General features: G+C 39.0%; 1 protein-coding gene across 3 annotated transcripts in view; it reads right to left on the reverse strand.

Annotated features, from left to right (window-relative positions):
* The window catches only part of pld1b (phospholipase D1b), a 60,599-nt gene that overhangs the window by 10,620 nt on the left and 30,996 nt on the right, over nt 1-18,983 (reverse strand). For all 3 annotated transcript variants that reach the window (XM_041814129.1, XM_041814127.1, XM_041814128.1), the window contains exons 8-20: nt 18,697-18,789; nt 18,170-18,322; nt 15,658-15,807; nt 11,844-11,927; nt 11,293-11,374; nt 10,644-10,754; nt 10,382-10,564; nt 10,071-10,290; nt 5,285-5,413; nt 5,085-5,203; nt 3,915-4,028; nt 3,411-3,521; nt 2,906-2,994 (exon numbers count right to left, since the gene is read on the reverse strand). In XM_041814129.1, coding sequence (XP_041670063.1) covers nt 2,906-2,994; nt 3,411-3,521; nt 3,915-4,028; nt 5,085-5,203; nt 5,285-5,413; nt 10,071-10,290; nt 10,382-10,564; nt 10,644-10,754; nt 11,293-11,374; nt 11,844-11,927; nt 15,658-15,807; nt 18,170-18,322; nt 18,697-18,789 — 1,638 coding nt within the window. The remainder of the gene's footprint in view (nt 1-2,905; nt 2,995-3,410; nt 3,522-3,914; nt 4,029-5,084; nt 5,204-5,284; nt 5,414-10,070; nt 10,291-10,381; nt 10,565-10,643; nt 10,755-11,292; nt 11,375-11,843; nt 11,928-15,657; nt 15,808-18,169; nt 18,323-18,696; nt 18,790-18,983) is intronic.

The raw sequence follows: 18,983 nt of genomic DNA on the forward strand, positions 1-18,983 counted from the left end.
ACTATATATTTAGAAGTGATCAGGCCAGGACTTCTTTGAATTTAATTTCAATTTATCAGTTGAAATTCAAAAAGTTGGTAGCTTAAATACATTAATTAGTAGCGTTATGGGAGCATCGTTTTTTTTATCAAATACCTTTTCAGTAGTGAGGCTGTTTTTTTCAACAAGTATTGGGGTAGCGTCTGAAAAGTGACATTTTCCTCACAGCAAAGTGCAGCTCCGCTCTCTGTCACTGTCCAGAGTCAATCTTATAAGGATGAGTAAACGGCACAAGCCACTACACATACATGTCAATGGAATCAACTGTTTATTTCTTACTTCCACTTGACATCACGGTCTAACATGTGAGTCTGTGCTGTCTCTGCAGCTGGGTTACCTTTGGGGGAACACAGGTGAATCCTTGATGAGATAACAGAAAAAAGTCCCTAAAGTTAACCATCACGAGTGCATTCTGCACTTTTATTGTAATGACCGAACTTTTAACCTCAGTCCAGCTGTTACTGGGTGTCAGACGCATCACTGCCATTCATTCTTGTGGGGCCAGAGCCCAAAAGTCACTACACGTGATCTATTTATTACCTGGAGCCCTCTGATACAGATGCAGATGACAGGTAGATGTGTGGTTTGAGAACACAAAAACACAAAATATAATGGCTTCTGCAATACTTTGCTCCTGATAAATATAATATTAATCTATAATTTGAATGGTTTGATCCTCCCTCTCTCTCGTTATAATGTAGCTTTCACAGAATAAAGCTCATTGTTCTTCTACAGAACAACAGAACTACACAAACAGAGTTAGTACTGACTAACAAGTTTAGCATTATAATAATAGTAATAGTAATTATAATAACTTAAACTAGCTTCAATGTAGCATAGCTACTTTTGTGGTGGTGTTCTAGCTTAGCTTGCTATATTTCGGAAGGATGTAGCTTTAGTGTAGTGAAGCTGATTTAACTAGTAGCTTAGCTCAATATATTTTTCAAGTAGCTCGCCCAACACTGAAAACCATGCAATGAACATTTAATTGTGTATAGGGGCAGACCCTGATCATACATCTGAGATTTGAAGCAAATCTGATGTTTCATATGAGAGTTGTGCCAACTTCCTGTCATTTGGCGAGGTATTGAAAAGTACTGCATCACCACTAATGGGTGCTTTAATAACAGACGTCTGTGTTATGAGGCCTTTAAAAGAATATCTAAGCTTGAAAGAGAAAGAGACATGGAGAAAGAGACTCACTGTGTGACTTCCTGTAGGGGACCAAACTAGAAGTAAATTTCCCTTAGTTAAAGGCAGTAGAAAAGAACAAAATTAAACTATAACAGGCCTTGTGGAATTTTCTAGTTCTGAGATTAACTGGAATGCACCATTATCCTTTTCCCATCCCAGCTCTGTCCAGGATGTTCTCCTTCCTAACCCCAGCCACATTGCTGAAACTTAGTTACTCTCAGATAGTCCTCCTTTTGCTTCAAATTGAATGTATGAAGGATCTATATATGACTCATTTTTATATAACTCTTTAGTTACACTGTCAAGGTGCTGATAATAACTACTGCATGGATTAGTACTGAGTAAACACAGACCTCACAGACCTCTGCAGTGAACTGTTACAGCTACATTTTGGTCTCCATTCAAACATTCTGTGAGGAAGTTTGTTTTAACACTTTTCACCATGTTTTCCTTCATATTAGCTCCCATCAACACTAAAAGGAACAATCAAGTTTAATACAAGAGCAGCACTGGACTGTTTATAGACTGAAGCTTGGGTAAGAAACCAGGTCAGCTTTGTTTGTTGGAGCTGGTGAGTTCATGTGTTTCCCTCTGATAAGCTCCTAAATCCTTAACAACAAACAGAGATCGAGACACTGAACCATGAAGAGGAAAATGTTCTAATAAATGAACACAAAGGCCAAGGCAAACAGGATTTATGATGTGAGATCACTCTGTTAGTCATGTGGAAGGTACACACAGAAACAGGATCACATCTATCAATATAAGGACTGATAGAGAGAGAGAGAGAGAGAGAGAGAGAGAGAGAGAGAGAGTACGGGGTGTGTGCTCCTAGGAAATGCACTTCAAGATTGGACTAAATGAGTGTGTTCGTTATGACTGCCTGTCTCTTCTATTGTACATCTTTTAAAGGTGAAGTTTATACATATATACAGAACCCAAAGGTACACTATATGGACACAAAAGTATTTGTCCACACCAATTAACTATTGTTCTCAGGTGTTTCTATTAGACCGTTGCCACAGGTGTGTAAAATCAATCACCTAGTCATGCAGTCTCCATTTATGAACATCTGTGATCCTAAATGGGTCATTTTGAGGAGCTCAATCACTTCAAGCGTGGTTCTGTCATGGATGCCACCTTTGCAATAAGATAGTTGGTGAAATTTCATCCCTGCTGGATATCCACAGTCAACTCTAAGTGATTTTAAAAAGTGGAAGAGTTTAGGAACAACAGCCATGAAGTAGACGACCAAGTAAAATCACAGAGCGGGGTCAAAAACTGCTGTGGCGGTGATCTTTTCTCCAGTGAAAGCCAACCTTAATGCTTCAGCATACCAAGACATTCTGGACAATGCTATGCTTCCAACTGTGTGGCAACAGTTTGGGGAAGGTCCTTGCTGTTCCAACATAACTGTTCCCCAGAGCACAAAGAAGGACTATAAAGACATGGTTTGAGGAGGTCAGTGTGGAAGAACTTGACTGGCCCACACAGAGCCCTGACCTCAACCTCATCAAGCACCTTTGGGATAAACTGGAACAGTAATTTCAGATGCCAAAAGGGGGCAAACTGAACATGCATTTGAATACAATGTTTTTAAAGTCCCTGTTGGTCAGGTGTCTGAATACTTTTGTCCATATGTATGTTGTATGTATGTTCGTATGTTTATTACCTGTATGCTTTAATGATTCTCTCTGCGATGGCATCTCCTATCTTGTTGAAAACGTGTCTGTTGTCGGCACAGCTGATGAAGAACTGATTCTGAAATTCAAACAAACAAATCCTGTAACAAATACATCAATCTTTAACTTGTTCTGGTCTTAGGTTTTGAGCACTGCCAGCACTAGAAAAGCCATTATTGGACTCCAAATGCTCCCAGCTTTGCATGTTTTCTAGAAAACTGCCAAAAATCTCAGTCTCTCCAAACAAACCTCCAGCTCTGTTTCCTGTTGCCTGCTTCTCAAGTCAAGTAAAACACATATTTGTAATATGCTTTAAATGAAGGGGAACAGGCATTAAATGAAAAAGCCATGCAATTTAAGAAAAACTTGTTGTACAAGTTAGGTAGGAAGGGACTTACTTTTTATATAATTTTTTCCAACAATCTGAACACCTAAAGTAATGTCATATTTCTTGTAGTTGTAGACGGACACTGTGGGAACATAATAAATGAATACCTCTATGTAGACGAAGTGTTGGCTGTTCTCGATGGTGTGGACGTAGGCGTTGTGGATGGACTCCTCGTGGTATTTGATACCAGCTGACCAATCAGAGGCTGAGCGAAGGATCTGAGAGAACAGACACAAGTCAGAGTTTCAGAGAAGAAATTTAATGCTTAAACAAATCCTTTGGTCTGCTGTTTGCCAAGGACAGAGCGGATTTAGGCTGACCTAGAAAAAAATGTTGTTTGAAGGTTGAGATAGTCACTGAAATGTGGTGGTACAAGACCTATTAATACACTACAGCATTATTTTAGTTAGGGTTCTTTGAGTTAGACTTTCTTGCAGAAAGCATACGAGACATGTATGACGTGTTTTTTTTTTAAAGACTAAAGCGCATCATCAAGTAGAAGACAATCAATAAGGATTTTAATATACTGTAAATAAGTGTTTGACAGTTGAGGTAAATTTGATGTCTGTCGTGTAAAATAAAACAACATTAGCTAGATTAAATCTACAAACCTGGACTTTGGCAGGGATGCAGTTGGGGACTTGGTATCTCTGCTCTCCGGCCGTGGTGTGAGACTTGGGCAGCAGACATGGGTACGACAGAGAGCGGTACTTTGGCTTCACCAGCTGGAGGAGAAACAGAGCAAGAGTCAGAGGGAGCTCCTACCTTTGTGACAACAAGGATCATCCCATTGGTAAAAGCATTGCAAAGTCACTTTGTGCTTTCAAATGTGACCACGCCCTCATTTGGCCATTTCCTCAGACTGAATGGCGATAGATTCAAAAACAGCAGTGACAACATGATTTTAAGCCATTTTGTTGTGTTTTGTGCCTTAAACGATCAAAAATCAATAATTCAAGGCATGTTTTGTTATTCTTAAATGACAGAAGAGTGTTGAAGAAGAGCTCTGTGTCTTTGGCTGAAATTAGAGAGGACTAAAGCGGGCTAATGTTGGACCAGTGCTGTGTTCTTAATGACTTTAAGCTTGCGATCACTCTGTGACAGCAGAAGCTGTAGTCTGCCTGCTTGTTAACAGCTTTTTAACTCACTTATTAACCAAATTCAAGTGTTATGATCCAGCAAACATAAGGTATGTGATGTCGGTTTATGACATCTCGAATCACAAGATGGGGCTGGTTGTCCAGTCCCTCAAGTACATCTATAATTTTGTTTATTTCATATTGTTATGATGCGAGTATTTTTTCATAAATACCCTACATTATTTGTTTATCTCAATGGCCGTTGGATTTGGATCTCAATAATCATTAAGCATACGGTTTTCATATTTTAAGCTTTTAAATCCCTAATGATCCAATCTTTCCCATTTACTGCCATTCATATTATGGAACATTTTCCTCCAGAAAGGGGAGGAGCTGGCATCATTTGGGCAAAGTACCCAGATGGGTTGCTCTTATCAATATAGGAGAGATAAAACAGATAATAACAGATCTCTCTGTCATTACCTCATATCTATTTCTGACTTCTCCTTTCATCTTTTATCTTTTTTTAGAAATGTTAAGCCAGGCGTACAATTGGTGACTTCCAGCCAAGTCAGACATGAATCCTGAGTCTCAGACTATCTTATCATTGGAAGGAAAGCCTTAGAGTACTGGAACTTGAAAAATATACCATCATAAACAACCCTTACACTTTGCTAGAAGTGGAGCAGCATGTTATCTGACCTTGGTAAAGTTCCACCGTTGAATAAAGTGTCTGGCCACGTCTCGAGCTGCTTTCCCATGAACCACTGAGGCGATGTCGTGCCATGGCATTCTGGGAGTTGTGTGTCTGTCAATGAAATCTAAAACAGCACCAACAGGAGTGAGAACAAACTTTTCCTTCATACCAAAGGCTGTCTGGTAAAGATAAATCATATGCTCACCATCGAACGGTTTGTCCAGTTGGATCCAGTCCTTGTGCACAAAGTTGCAGTAGTCTTTCCCGTGCCAGAAGCGTGTGTTTCCAAACAACTCTCCCACCCCTGTATGAAGACTGCGTACTGAGCCACTTCCTGTAACACAAACATAAAAACCAAGTTCCTGAAAACAATTCAATTTTTGGAACAGCATCGCTTCGACTGACCTCCAAATCTAACCAATCCAACCACAGTCAGAGTGACCTTAACCTTACAGCTCCAAATCTAACGAGTTCATCCTTGAGTCAGAGTGGACATTTGAACTTTTAGTGGCAAACTTTCTATAACTTTTTGTTAATTAGACCCAAAAAGATGTCTACTGAGCCCAGGTTTACCATCACCATACATAGTTACTTTTAGAGACTAAAGCTCAAGCGGGGATAAAGGGGAGAGCTTTCTGGGGCCCCTGGAGGTCAGCAAAATCATGGTCCATTGCAGAGTTAATCTATCATAAGCATATTTTATATTTAACCTAAATAATAACCATTCCTATCAAAGACACAAAAGAATGTATTTGCTTATTTATGCTGCAGTACAGTAAAGCCTTTTTCAAAATGAAAAAAAACCTCTTGATTAAACAGAATTACCTTTCTACGGTAATGTTAACAACGTGGATTGAAAAATTGAATTAAAGCATTTGGAAAATAATGTCAGAAAACAGCTAAGCCTGATGTAAAGAAAATGTCAGGGTGCCAGAGTATAAAGTAGAAGGAACTAAAACAAATTTAAGGGAAAATTATTCTTTAATTGTAAAAAGAGGCAAAAAAAAAAAAAAAGCTGAAAATTAAATTGGCTGAGAAGAAGTGGCAAAATTGGCAAAGATGGGATAACAGCAGCGAAAATGAACTAAAACAGGCAAAAATAACAATAATAACTTTATTTGTATAGCACGTTTAAAACATGGGTTTACAAAGTGCTTTGACATGTGCAGAAGCAAGCAGAAAAACAAAGCAACAAACCCAACAGAAGACAAGAAGACATGACATGACAAAAATAGTTCAAAAAAATAATGACAAGCAGTTAAACAGTGGCAAATGGGTTAAAAGTGGGGAAAATAGGGAAGAGGGTCAGCAGCAAAAATGGACAAAGCAAGGCAAAAATGGGATAAAAGCAAAGTAGAAAAAAAACAGGCAGAAATGGGCCCAAAAAATTGTGATTAAAAGTTGGAAAAACGGGTTAAAAGTGGCCAGAATAGGCAAAATGGGCAAAAAAAAGGACAGTGTCAAAAATGGGCAGGAAAAAGTGGTGAAAATGAGAGAAAGGAGAAAAATGGGATTAAGTTGCAAAAATGAACTAAAACAGCTAACAATGGGAGAAAAACATGGTGAAAAGCAGTTATAAGGTGGCGAAACAGATAAAAGTGGCGAAAATAGGCAAAAGTTGCAAAAATGGGTAAAAAGTGCCAAAAATGGGATAGCAGCAAAAATGATCAAAGCAAGGCAGAAATAGGCAGGGAGAGATGGAGAAGAGTGGTTAAAAAGAGAAACAAATACATTACAAGTGGCAAAAAATAGGTAAAAAGTGGAGAAAAAGGATGGAAAGAAACAAAAATGGGGTAGCGGCAAAAATGGGCAGGAGAAAGTGGTGAAAAGTGGTTAAAAAGTGACAAAAATGCGTTAAAGTGGCAAAAATACATTAAAGTGGCAAAAATGGGTGGAAAGACATCACAATGGGATGAAGGCACAAACGGGCAATGCAAAAATGGGCAGAAAACTTGATGAAAAGGGGTGTAAAAAGTGGTAAAAACGTCTAAAGTAGCATGAATAAGTAAGCTGAACATCAGAAACCGTTAATAGTTTGATGCACATTTAAGCTCCAAAATGAGGGAACTGTTAGCCAGGACGCTAGCACCAACACATACATTGATATCATCAATAAGTAACAACTGGGGCACCCCGTCAGCCTTTTTTTTCCAGGGGCTCAGCTGATTCTGTGGGCAGGCCTGCTGATGCTGTACAGACATGGTCAAATCTGTTTCTAGTAAACCAGAGGACGATGCTGACTGTGATGTACTGATGTTTGTAAAATGATCAGAAGGCACTTCTGCTGAGACGAAACAGCAGCTGGAGGAGAGACAGCACTGTGCTCATGATTTATAAACCTACTACAGAGAGAATCACAGACAGGCTGAAGTCAACACACCAAACACATACTCACCTGAAAACTATGAAGGTTACTTATATGAGTTATTTCATTGTAGATTAATTTTAAAAAAAAAGTCCCAATTCAAAGAAATGGTTGTTTGCACTATTATTTCTGACACCTCCCACCTATCATGTAAGAAACAAACAAAAACAACCTTTGCAAACAAACTCCATTTTTTTCCTCAGGCTCATAGAAACATCCTACATCCTTTCAGGGCAGAACAGACATATGAGCCAAGAAATAGGAGTTTGTTTATAAAAAATAAAGTGATTACAGGCTGCAGTATCTCTGTACTCAAAACCCCGACCATGTTTTATTACAAGACTTCCTTAAAAAGGGAAAAAAGCTGCTCATGACCACATATGGCTGTGCTGGTTTCCCTTAAATCAAAAGTGAAGCTTTTAGAGAAACCCTATGGGTGTAGTTTGAGATATTTAAGGTTTAACTTTGGTTATTTCTGTTCATTTTTTTCCTAATATCATTTTTAACCATAGAAATCTTTGCCAAGAGGGTTAAGTATCTAAAAAAAATATGCTTCTATGCAAAGGTCGACTAGCAACTCCAATGTCCTGTAAAGTCAAGCTAGCTGATGTTTCTTGTAAATGGAGGTGAGTAGCCCTTCTTCAGCCTCATGAACCCACTGTCAGGTAGACCCCAAAAATGCTTTAAAATAGAAGCAATGAGTTTGCATTTTAATCTAAACATAAATGACAAAGAAAAGCAGCAAAACCGCACATTAAAAAGCTCAATAATTTTTAAAATTTAGCTCTGCTCCCCATAACCAAGAGTTTTATTAATGCTTTAAGACGGACCTGGGCACACCTCCATCAGCCCGTTAACCTTTTATCATTGCTGGTACATTTTTTGACAAACACCTTCAAACCCTTAACTGTCTATAAATAAAGTGAAATTAGACAGTCTGCCAAAATACAAAACAAACAAGACTCTGGATCCATACCAAAAGACAAATTAAAGTCTTATTTTGGTAGTAAAAGCTTCAAACACACACAGGCAAACCAAAGACAGTTCAATCAAAACCAAAACCACAGCAAACCACACTCAGAGACCGGAGGAGGGCAGTGGGGTTTAAAGTCAACCACACTCCTCCTCCTCCTTCTCTAACTCACCAGCCTGACTTTGGCCAATGGGCGAGGCCATCCTCAGCTCGGCCAGCCTGCTGTGGATCAGATTGTGTTGGCTAGTGACGCTGTTGGACCAACCTAAAGAAAGCGGCCACAAACACTGAGACCACGGCCCAGAATGAGGCTAATGCTGAAGCTTTGACTAACCAGGCCTCCAAAGATGAAATATCCACAGTTAAGTCCTCTGTTTGACCTCATTTCTTAAAGTTAGGTGAAAATATCTGTAGTGTTTGGTATGGAGATTGCTGAAGTTTTTTATATTGACACCTTTATCGATCCTTCTCCATCATTTGTCGCAAAAACAAAATTAAAATCCAGTTGTAACAGAGTGGTCTACCCCGAGTAGAGCTTGAGTTTGAGTACAAGTTTTTAAATATTTAAATATTGGTCTCAGAGGGTCAAAAACATCACGCCATTTTATTTACATTCAGGGCAAAGAAGGAACACACTCGGACAATCCAGCTTGTTAACCCTGTAACCATGTTTAACCATTTCAATATCTTAATGCTTATATACTTACATACAGCTATGCATGCATGTATGCTTTTCCGGTGCAATATTAAATGCATAAACACATCTGTAAATGCAAACTATATGCAATAGGTCTATGTGCAATAATATTAGCACTTTAACTAACCAGGCTAAGGGTGATGTGCAATCTCTTCTTTAAGCACACTCATGATCGTGTTCAATAGATCAGCACACTTGCACTTTAGCAGTATAGCACTTTTCTGTCTGGCTTATGCACTTTAAGTGTAATGGTCACTTTATTCCTGGTCTGTCTTAAGCTAAGGTCATGCAGCAACCTACTGTACCATTTTTGGGGTCTTTGTATTTATTTGTACCGTTTATGTTGTCTGGTCTCCTGGTGTTGTCTGAAATTATGAAGATTTTTAATGTACTCTTTGTTGTATATACTATCAACCTGCTGGGGACTACAGATGGAAATTAGCCTATGGCTACAATCTCGCACATTTACATGTCCATGTTCATTAATGTGCATTGTCCCTTGTAACAAATAAAAAAATAAATAAATAAATAAACAAATAAGGTGCACGAGCAAAACACAAGAAAACGTAAGAGTCATCTCAGAAATGTCCTTTAGGGTTATCTTATTTCTGGGTCAGGCGGTATACAAGGCCCAACAATAGACTCCTGGTGGCTGAAGAAGACCATGAGTACATGCACAAAAACCTGTGCAGTGTTTGAGTGATGAGACATTGCCTGTGTATCATGCAAATGAAACTGTTTTTAGGAATTTGCCTGCAGTTTTTGATGATTTAAAAAAAATATTACAAAAGGTATCAATAGAAGTCAAGTCTAACTAGTATTGTATCAAAGTTTAAAATTCTACGAACATGAAAAGTCCATCTGACAGGGCAAGCACATCAACAAAGAAATAGAATCTGTGTTGTGGAGTCAGCAACATAGATTAAATAAGACTGTTAGGAATAGATGAGACTCACTGGCTTCTTCCTCCAGGTCACTGTCGCTGTCAGCACTGGCGAACCCGTGTTTCTGCAGGTGTCTCCTGATGCTGAACCTAGTCCTCTTCATCCTCCCCTGACTCTTCAGTTTGGGCTGGTCCACTGAGTCTGTCACCGTGAATACGCCCTTCCCGTTGGTCTGAGGAGCACTGCTGCTGCCGTTGGCGGGAGCGGCCATGTTGGAAGAGGCAGCTTCAGCCTGAAAACAATTCAGTGAGTTTTAATTGAAACAGAAATTAGAAGCAGAGATCTGGGAGAAGTTTCATGATGTTTGTTTATTTATGTCGTACGTTTTCCAAGTGTGAGCGTGTGACGCTCCCAACATCTGTCAGTCGATGTTCTCTGTCATCCCAACGACCGTACGCCAGATCAATCCCACCAACGAAGGCCACTGATTGGTCGATAACAATGATCTTCTCATGATGTGCCCACAGGTAGACGGCAGAGGAGACGTGGTCCGGGTGACGCATCACCTGTGGAGTAAAAGTCACGAAATCAATCAGAAAACATGCATTTAGGATGATGAACCTGTAGTAAGAATCAGAATCAAACCTTGATGTTGGGGTGGAGGTGCAGCAGAGTTCGTTTGCTGTATCCAGAGTTGATGCCCAGAGCTAACTCCACCTCCTTATACAGCATCACGAAGATATGGACTCCTTGTTGCTTAGAAGACAGACAGAAAATACTCAGTATCTTTATATTAGAATATTTGAAACCAGTGGGTCAGTATCCCCAATATATATCTGCAAATTCAAGCTCCCTGTCCCTACTTTTCTGAGATATGTTGCAGCCATCAAATCCAAAATGAGCTAATATTTCTCAGCAAATTTTTCATAAAATGTCTCAGTTTCAATATCTGATATGTTGGTCTATTGTGAATTAAATATGAGATTTGACAATTATTAACTTCTGATTTTGTTTACATTTTAGTCAGTGACCCAACTGTCTTTGAATTAGGGTGGTATCTAAAGATCTGATGATTCCAATTTAGAGGTGAAGGTGCAGTTACAGGAACAGGGGTCATAAAGCCATAAAAAAATAAGAGTAATTTAAACAGCAGCTGATGTTGTGGTCAAAGTGGCAAACTGAAATGTTCACCAAAGAATCAGCTGTTTGGTTTTTAAAGCGACCACATTTCTTCCTCAGCATCCGATCTTTCAAACTTATAAAAGGAGACATGAGGGGTGGGTGTCTTTCTTACTGCTTTGCGTTTCAGGATGCAGTCCAGACGCCAGCGGTTGCCTTCAACGACCGGCCGCTTCAGGAAGATTTCTGGACTTAACCTGTGAAATAACATACACCTTAAGACTCAAAATTTTTCCCTTTTGCTGGACTGATTCTTTCTACTGTTTCTATCTCTAACAGCAGACTCCTGTCTGATATCATCACATTGTTTTTCATCTTTATGTTGTTCACAAACTGATCTAAAGCATTTGAATGGTCTCCTCTAATACCTGGGTACAGCTCAAACTAATACTTGCTCTTAAAGCTACCTTACCCAGCCTACTTCCATTACAGTAGAAACGCTCACATTTTGCTCCATATGGCTCTGAAATGTGACTGAGTGATTATATAACAGTAGTCCGAGCCTCAGACTGTAAGTGATCCGTTTGACCAGAACACCTCCCCAACAGGTGACCGCCAAGTGCACTCCCTGCACTCTAACACTCAGACTGACACTCAATCTCCACCTCTTTCAAACATCTCATTTGATTCTGCAGAGACCGTACAGCTAGAGAGATAAAAACCTACCACCAGTCTGTGATGAAGATTTCCTCTTTGGCTTCTTCAAGAGCATCCGCAACATCCTCCATGTACGTCTTCCCGTTCACATACCTGCAGAAGACACAAACATGAATATTCACGTGCATACAAAGTTAAAGGAACCCACAGACATGCAGCTTCCCAGTAGAGAAATAAGTACTTAAACTACGGTGACCTCATGACATGGTTTGACCAGGATCACCCCATTTTTATGCTCCATGTCCTGAGCCCCAACAAATATCTTTCAGACACTAAAAGTTGGACAAGTGTTTTGATCAAAGATGCAATATCCACAAATTTTTCACTGTTTATTCTCAAAGCTCCAACCATCTTATAATACAAGGTCAACACACAGTGATATTGCAATATATTAATACACTTGATAAATCTCTGCAGGATAATTTAGTCTAAAATGGCTGTGGCAACTGCAACCCGAACCCAGATCAGTGCAAGAAGATGGATGGATGGATGACCGTGGCATCACAAAAGGCAACACTGTGTTTACAGGTTGCATTTAATTGGAAAACAATAACACTATAAACTCATGGAGCTCCATGGGGGATTATTATGCAGATCACAAGAATATGGTTGAAATAAAAAGTCTATGCCTACCGAGACAGATCTTTAAATACAACTTTCACAGGAAGATTATCTTCATATAGAAGCATCCTCTTAAAATTGTCCAATGAGAGCAAGTCATCAACTTTCAGGTCCTGTTGTATTTCAGTTCAGGCAGAGAGAGCAGCAAATTTAAACTCAGTTCTGACCCTTAGAGCAGAGAGTAAGAACGAAAATTCTAAGTATTTTAGTCTATGTGTAGACAAGGAAGACCATCCAACAGTCAGGATAGGAGCTTTAAAGTTAGTACTACACCTGAGAGCCTCATGATAAACTGTATCTAGATCATGGAAGATCTGAGAATGAGAATGTATGTACAAAACATCATTGTAGTCCAGTACTAACATGAAAGTTGCAGCAAAAATAGAGTGACCAGACCAGGGGCATAGCTAGGGATTTAAGGCCCCCAGAAGGAATGTTACACAAGGCCCCCCTAACCTGGTTGCTAAGCAACAAATGTTGCATCATTTTTACAAATATCTCTGAATTTTAATATATTTTTTGACCATAATTTCCCCATTTCTGAGCAATAATTTTACTATGCTTAAATTAAATTTGCTATTTGGCCATTTTTAAGGGAAGAGCAGCTCCCCCAGACTTTATTTTACACTATTCTGTATAAATTTCAGTCTGTTGACCAATTCATTTATCTGCTTTTGATTCAGTAATGACATTATTTACTAAGAAAAAATAAATAAGAACACCCTTTTCATTGCAGGCTTCTCAAGGGCCCCTCTCTACTGTGGGCCCAGGTAATCACCACCCTTTTTCCCCCCTGTGCAACACCCATGGACCAGACATCACAATGTACCCAGGAAAGCCCCATTGTCAGGCTTTGTGTCCCATGTCATGACAAAAATCAATAAATGGCCAATATGTCCCGTTTTTGAACAACCTCTGTCCCAACTGCAGCTAGTGGAAATGAGGAAATATCAAAACACAGCAGCATGCACCATGCCTGCCACACTTTCTCTGTATTTGTCTGTCTATATCTCAGTCATTATTGTTGCAAAGACAGCTGCTATTAAACCAACAGAAAAACAGAACTTACGCACTGCACATCAAAGCTCAGTCATGATTATCAGTTCATGTGTCAATCAATCTCGGAGTGGACCTGCTACAAAACATCAGGTAGATCAGCTCTCATGCAACAATGGGAGTCAGACATCTAACTTAAACAGGTTGCTCAGGAGGGCATCTTTGCAAAGAGCTACAAGTTATACAGCTGTACAGGGAGGACAGAGTAGACTTTTTTTAAAACTGATTTTTTTAAGGAAAGGGCCCACCTTTCTTTTCGTAAAACAACAATATTAATAATGATATTTATCATTACTAATGATAATAATAGTTAAAACAATATTAATAGTAATAGTAATAATAGTACATTTGAAAAGCTGATAGGTCTGAAGAATGTGTACTGTACAGGTCACCAACGTCTCCAAAACAATCCTTTCATATTGTTTACTGGTGTTGATTTGACATTTTTTTTATTTTGGTTGATCTTGGAAGATGCTATTTCATCTGCTGAGAAACTCTCAATGTCACTGATCATCACCTGGAACCAAGGGGGGCACATCAGGCCCACCATGGGATGGATTTAAATAGGAAAAAAGGAAAGTGCAATTTCCCTTCCTGAGAATCTACATGGAAGATCTGCTTCCTGCAAGTGTTTTTTGGCCATTCATAACAGCATATTAGTACCAAAGTCAGTGACAGTTATCATGCAGGGCTTCAGAAATATGTAGCTAAAATATCTCCCTTGTGGCTGGTTCCAGTATAGATGATAGGGACTGATATCGCTGTTAAGGACTTAAAGTTTCATTAATTTTGGAAGAAAAGAATGAGATTTTTTTACAAGAATATCTTAATTAGACCAAAAAATATTGATTTTATTTTAGTCCCCTGCTCTATGGTCATCAAAAAAACCACATTGTACCATGAGCTCATACATGTGGGTTTGCAATAAAATTGAAGTGTCCCTATTTGGAGGATTGAAAATACGGTCGCCTTAAGCAAAAAATTGATTCAAAAGAAAGGCAGGAATAAACCTATATACCTGATACACCTGAAATAAAAACTCAGTTTCAGCTTTTAATCTTTTAACTAGCTGCTGAATGTACGGAGTAAAAGAGAGAGAATTAGCAATCAAAATACGAACACATCTGTTGCTCCAAACCGACTCAATCTGTGAACCCTATGACTTCTGTTTTGTCTGCATTTAAAACTAGTTTTAAATCATAAAAATAAAAAGTTGAAAGTAAGCTGCAGCAGAGTACTCCTGGCCTCTGAAACTGGCACAGATGAGGAATCACCTTGTCCCCTATTACATCTCCCCAGAGTTCATGGTGAAAACATCACAGAGGTTTAAACGGCTCTGTGAATTGGGCAAGAGAGGCAAATGCTGGTGACAACTTGGACTGTTTAGGAAATCCCCTTTTCCTGTAACACAAAGGTAAAAAAATAAGAAAAAGAATCTGTCCCAGTGCAGGTCACCATAAAACTAGAGTCCCTATTTGGATAGTTAATAATTTGGTCACCTTATATCAACCAAAAACTTTCTGCCTTCACTTTTTAATCCACACATCTTCTGTCCTTTCATGGTGCTTATTGTACACATACACGCTCACATTTGCCTCACAGACAGTCTCGTGTTTCCCGCAGCAACACAGGTGATGATCAAGGGAGGCTCACTTTCCCTCTCTTTGTGTCGGGTTACTCCAGCGAGACACACACACCTAACACACTACCAGCCAACTGGACCGGGCCTTGTCTAGACATTTTCACAGACACCTGGCCCCGGTGTTTGGAGCTAATTTGCATCCATGTAATCCCGAGGTCCCTGAGGTGAACTCTTCATTTACACGCAGAATGAAAAAGCTCATTAAACCACTAATGAAGACTAAAGGCTCATTTATGCTGCACTATTAATACAGAGACAGACGAAACTTTTATCCTTAATCTTTGCTGATTTCATCCGTATTTGTGCACCCTCTCTGGAAGCATACGGATAAGGACCACACATTGCAACCAAGGGGGCAGTGCTGAGCACCCACTCCACTGTAAAGGAGAGGTGTAGTATATATGTGTAGTGATAGCTGTATTATTTACAGCATACAGATCTATTTTCATACATAAGAGCATAAATGAGCCCTGAAGAACACTTTCAGCTGGTTGTAGTGGTTACCATTTGGCAGGGATGTTGACTTCCTCTCTGGCAAAGGATCCAAAGCGATGGTCGGTGAGGAAGGCCGAGCCGTGCTTCCGGACGAAGTCTTCGATTGCCTGACCCCACCAGCGGGCGTGTCTGTAGCTGCTGCACTTTAGCACCAGTGACCTGAACATTAACAACCACAAAAATAGGTAATTATTATAAAGAACCAACTTTCCAAGTTGAAGTTTTCAGCTTTTCTAACTGCTGGGTTTTTTTTTTCACTGACAGGCCTCTTAAACTGCACCAGACTTCTAATTATTGAACATGATATATTGATAATGACAATGTTTTTACTAAAAAAGTTGCAAAACATTTTTTCCAATGTCTGGCAGTTCTGAAGATAGTCACTTAAAAGCTAAAGCACCTAACTGATCATGATTTCACTAGCCATTACAGCTTGATGGTTATGAACCCTGATTAAATGTTCACAAAATCTTGGTAAAACCCCCTATATGTGACAAATTTATTATTCAAGCTGATCAAACTCTTCGTGTTTTCAGGCTGATTCTCATGTAGGCATGGTGGATTGCCAGCTCAAACAGTGCAACTGAAGTAGGGTTGAACAATTTGCAAAAGTAACATAACTGCGATTTTTTTCCCCCCAACATTGCAACTGCAATTTGATATGTGATTATTTTTAACTTCCTCATCTTATGTATTTTTCAAAAAATTCTTTCTAATAAATTATTCTATATTATAAGAAACATTCAGTCAGGAACACTCTCATCATACATTAACATCGCAAAATGAGTCTACAGTTTTACTTGGCTGAGACAATGTGCATTGAAAATTTTTAAATTATTTCAGAAACAAGTGATCCATAGTAGAATGAATCTGATTATGAGGGTAAAACAAGCTTTATGCTATAAATGAGGAGGCTGGGGTGGAGGAGGTTAAGCTTTGCCAGCAGCAGCATGGTTCATCAACACTGATGAAGCAGGGGCATCATATTTAAATGTACCACTGTGTTGAGAGAAAGAGCTGTGATTGCCTGTGGGAGCTGGGAGGGGATAACTGGGATCAGCTGGCCGTCAGCTGGTTACTGCTGGGTGTATGACCTCGTGTCATGCATGAACTAACCCTGAGCTTCATTTGTTTTTGGTTGTAGAGATATTCAAACCAACATTCTATGAAAAATATTCCGTAGAAATCTGTATTTTTGCAACAAAGCAGGGCTTCAGTGTAAGTCTATTTTTAGCATAGGACGGGTATCTTTTGTTACAGAGAGAGCCACATTAATTTTATTCTCACTGCCAGAAGGCGACGTTGTTAGAGTGGTATAATGTTGTTGTTTTCACGGGGGATTTGATCATGCTGTTGTCTTTTTACAAACAGCCCAATGATTGACGAGGAGTGCCACTTAAGTGATATCAGTGATCTGATAGAGCTTTAGGGTATTTTAACACAAGCTGATATAAAAGGCCAACAAAACATCCAAAAATATGTAAAAGTGTAAGAAAAAGAATCGCAAGTGATATTTGAACTCTATAACATGAACTTGAATATGAGGGTATGACTAGCTTTAAGCTATAAAGGAGGAGGCTGGGGTGGAGGGGGTGAAGCTTTGCCAGTGAGAAGTGTGTCATATTTGAATGGGTCACTGTGTTGACACTTGAATGTTTGCATAATGTGCACAAAATCTCTGCTGCAAAAAAATAATATATCAAACTGATATTTTGACACCTTTCAAGTTAAAATATCACAACTTCTAGGATTTTTAAATTGCAGCAGGCCATGTTGTAATTTAATCTCATTTGCGATTAACTGCCCAGCCCTAAACTGAAGCGTTTATGTATGTCCATTTATTTTACTAAAATTATCTATTATTATTAAACTAAATCCTAATTTCAAGAAAAACATATTTTACATAAGTTTTAGGAGAAAGAACTTAATATAAGGCCATAGTATCTAGCAGTAGCTGTGCAGCAGCTGGAAAGATCATCACTATTTATTTAAAGCAAAAAGTTTTTAGAATTGGCTTATTGGTGAAGAACATATCAAAATTGCCAGCTGCAGGTCTGCAGAAATTTATTTGTTCATATCTTTCATTAAAACTGTGATAAATCCACCAAACAGGCATGCCTGCTGTTGTACGGTGATTTAATGAGTTATCTAAAGGTTCCCAAAGGAAAAAAAAAGCGCTGAGGTTGGGGAGTCTGCTCATGGCTCTGCTCTCACTGTCAAGTCCAATTTCTTAAGAGCAGCTAAATGCTCTGTAATTGGCTGTCTTGCCCCCTTCAAACTCCACAACACACAGCATGTGATCAGACTGAAATTCAGACCAACAATAAAGAGACTCGTAGTTAAATTCTTTATAAGTTCTAATATATTGTATTTTTACCACCTGTTGTGTTGCTGCAATGCCAGAATTTCCCCTCTGTAGATCTATAAGTCTTATCTTATCTTATCTTAAAAGATTAAAACTTAAGGTAAGGATCAGCTTGATACCACAAAGTGTGAACCTGTTTTTACATGTCTAACTCACCTGGACAGACTGTCGATTCGAACGCCGTGTTTGGTCTCAGTTTCCTTGGAGTCCATCTTGATGCTGAACTCTTTGTCAACCAGCATCACAAAGGAGATAGCACCAGAGTCTGGCTTCATGTAGAGCAGAAACGAGTCCTTCACCACCAGCCAGCTGCAAAACAAACATGACATGGGAATGTCTTTATCATTCAAACTCAAAGATGAGAGCAGCGGTAAGAAGAAATATCCTAAAATGATAAGATAATCAAAACTGCACATTTTTCTCATTTTAAGAAATATTATTCTTTTCTACAATCTACAGCAAACAGGTGAAACCAAAGGACATAAAACAGTATTAATGCGAGTGAAGCATCATAATTTGCACATATTTGCACTTACTACAAGAGCAGCTATGAGAGACCTATTATGCTTCTGTTGTTGCCAGAATAAATGATGTGCTGTTGCCAAAAATTACAATCTATGCCAGCGTTAAAAGACAGAATATACAACTGCAACATGTGTGTGTGTTCTCATCTGTTTACTGACCGTTTGGACCAGCGGTAGCACATTTTACTGTGACCACAGCAGTTCATCCCGGGAATACGATGGCCCCCGGATCTCTTCAGCACCATCCCTTCTCTATAAGACAAGAAAAGATGCAGCTCATGTCCAAGAAATATTCATACATGCACAAAAACTCAAGCACAATAGCAATTAAGTATAAGATGTTAGTGGACTAATCTTTCCAGTTTGGAGACAAAAATTTTGCCTTGACATTTCTGCATACTTTTGCAAGAATAAGCATTTTAAATAAGTAGAATTGAAATAAATTG

The sequence above is a fragment of the Cheilinus undulatus genome, linkage group 19, assembly GCF_018320785.1.
Source record: "Cheilinus undulatus linkage group 19, ASM1832078v1, whole genome shotgun sequence".
In the NCBI taxonomy this organism is placed as follows: domain Eukaryota; kingdom Metazoa; phylum Chordata; class Actinopteri; order Labriformes; family Labridae; genus Cheilinus; species Cheilinus undulatus.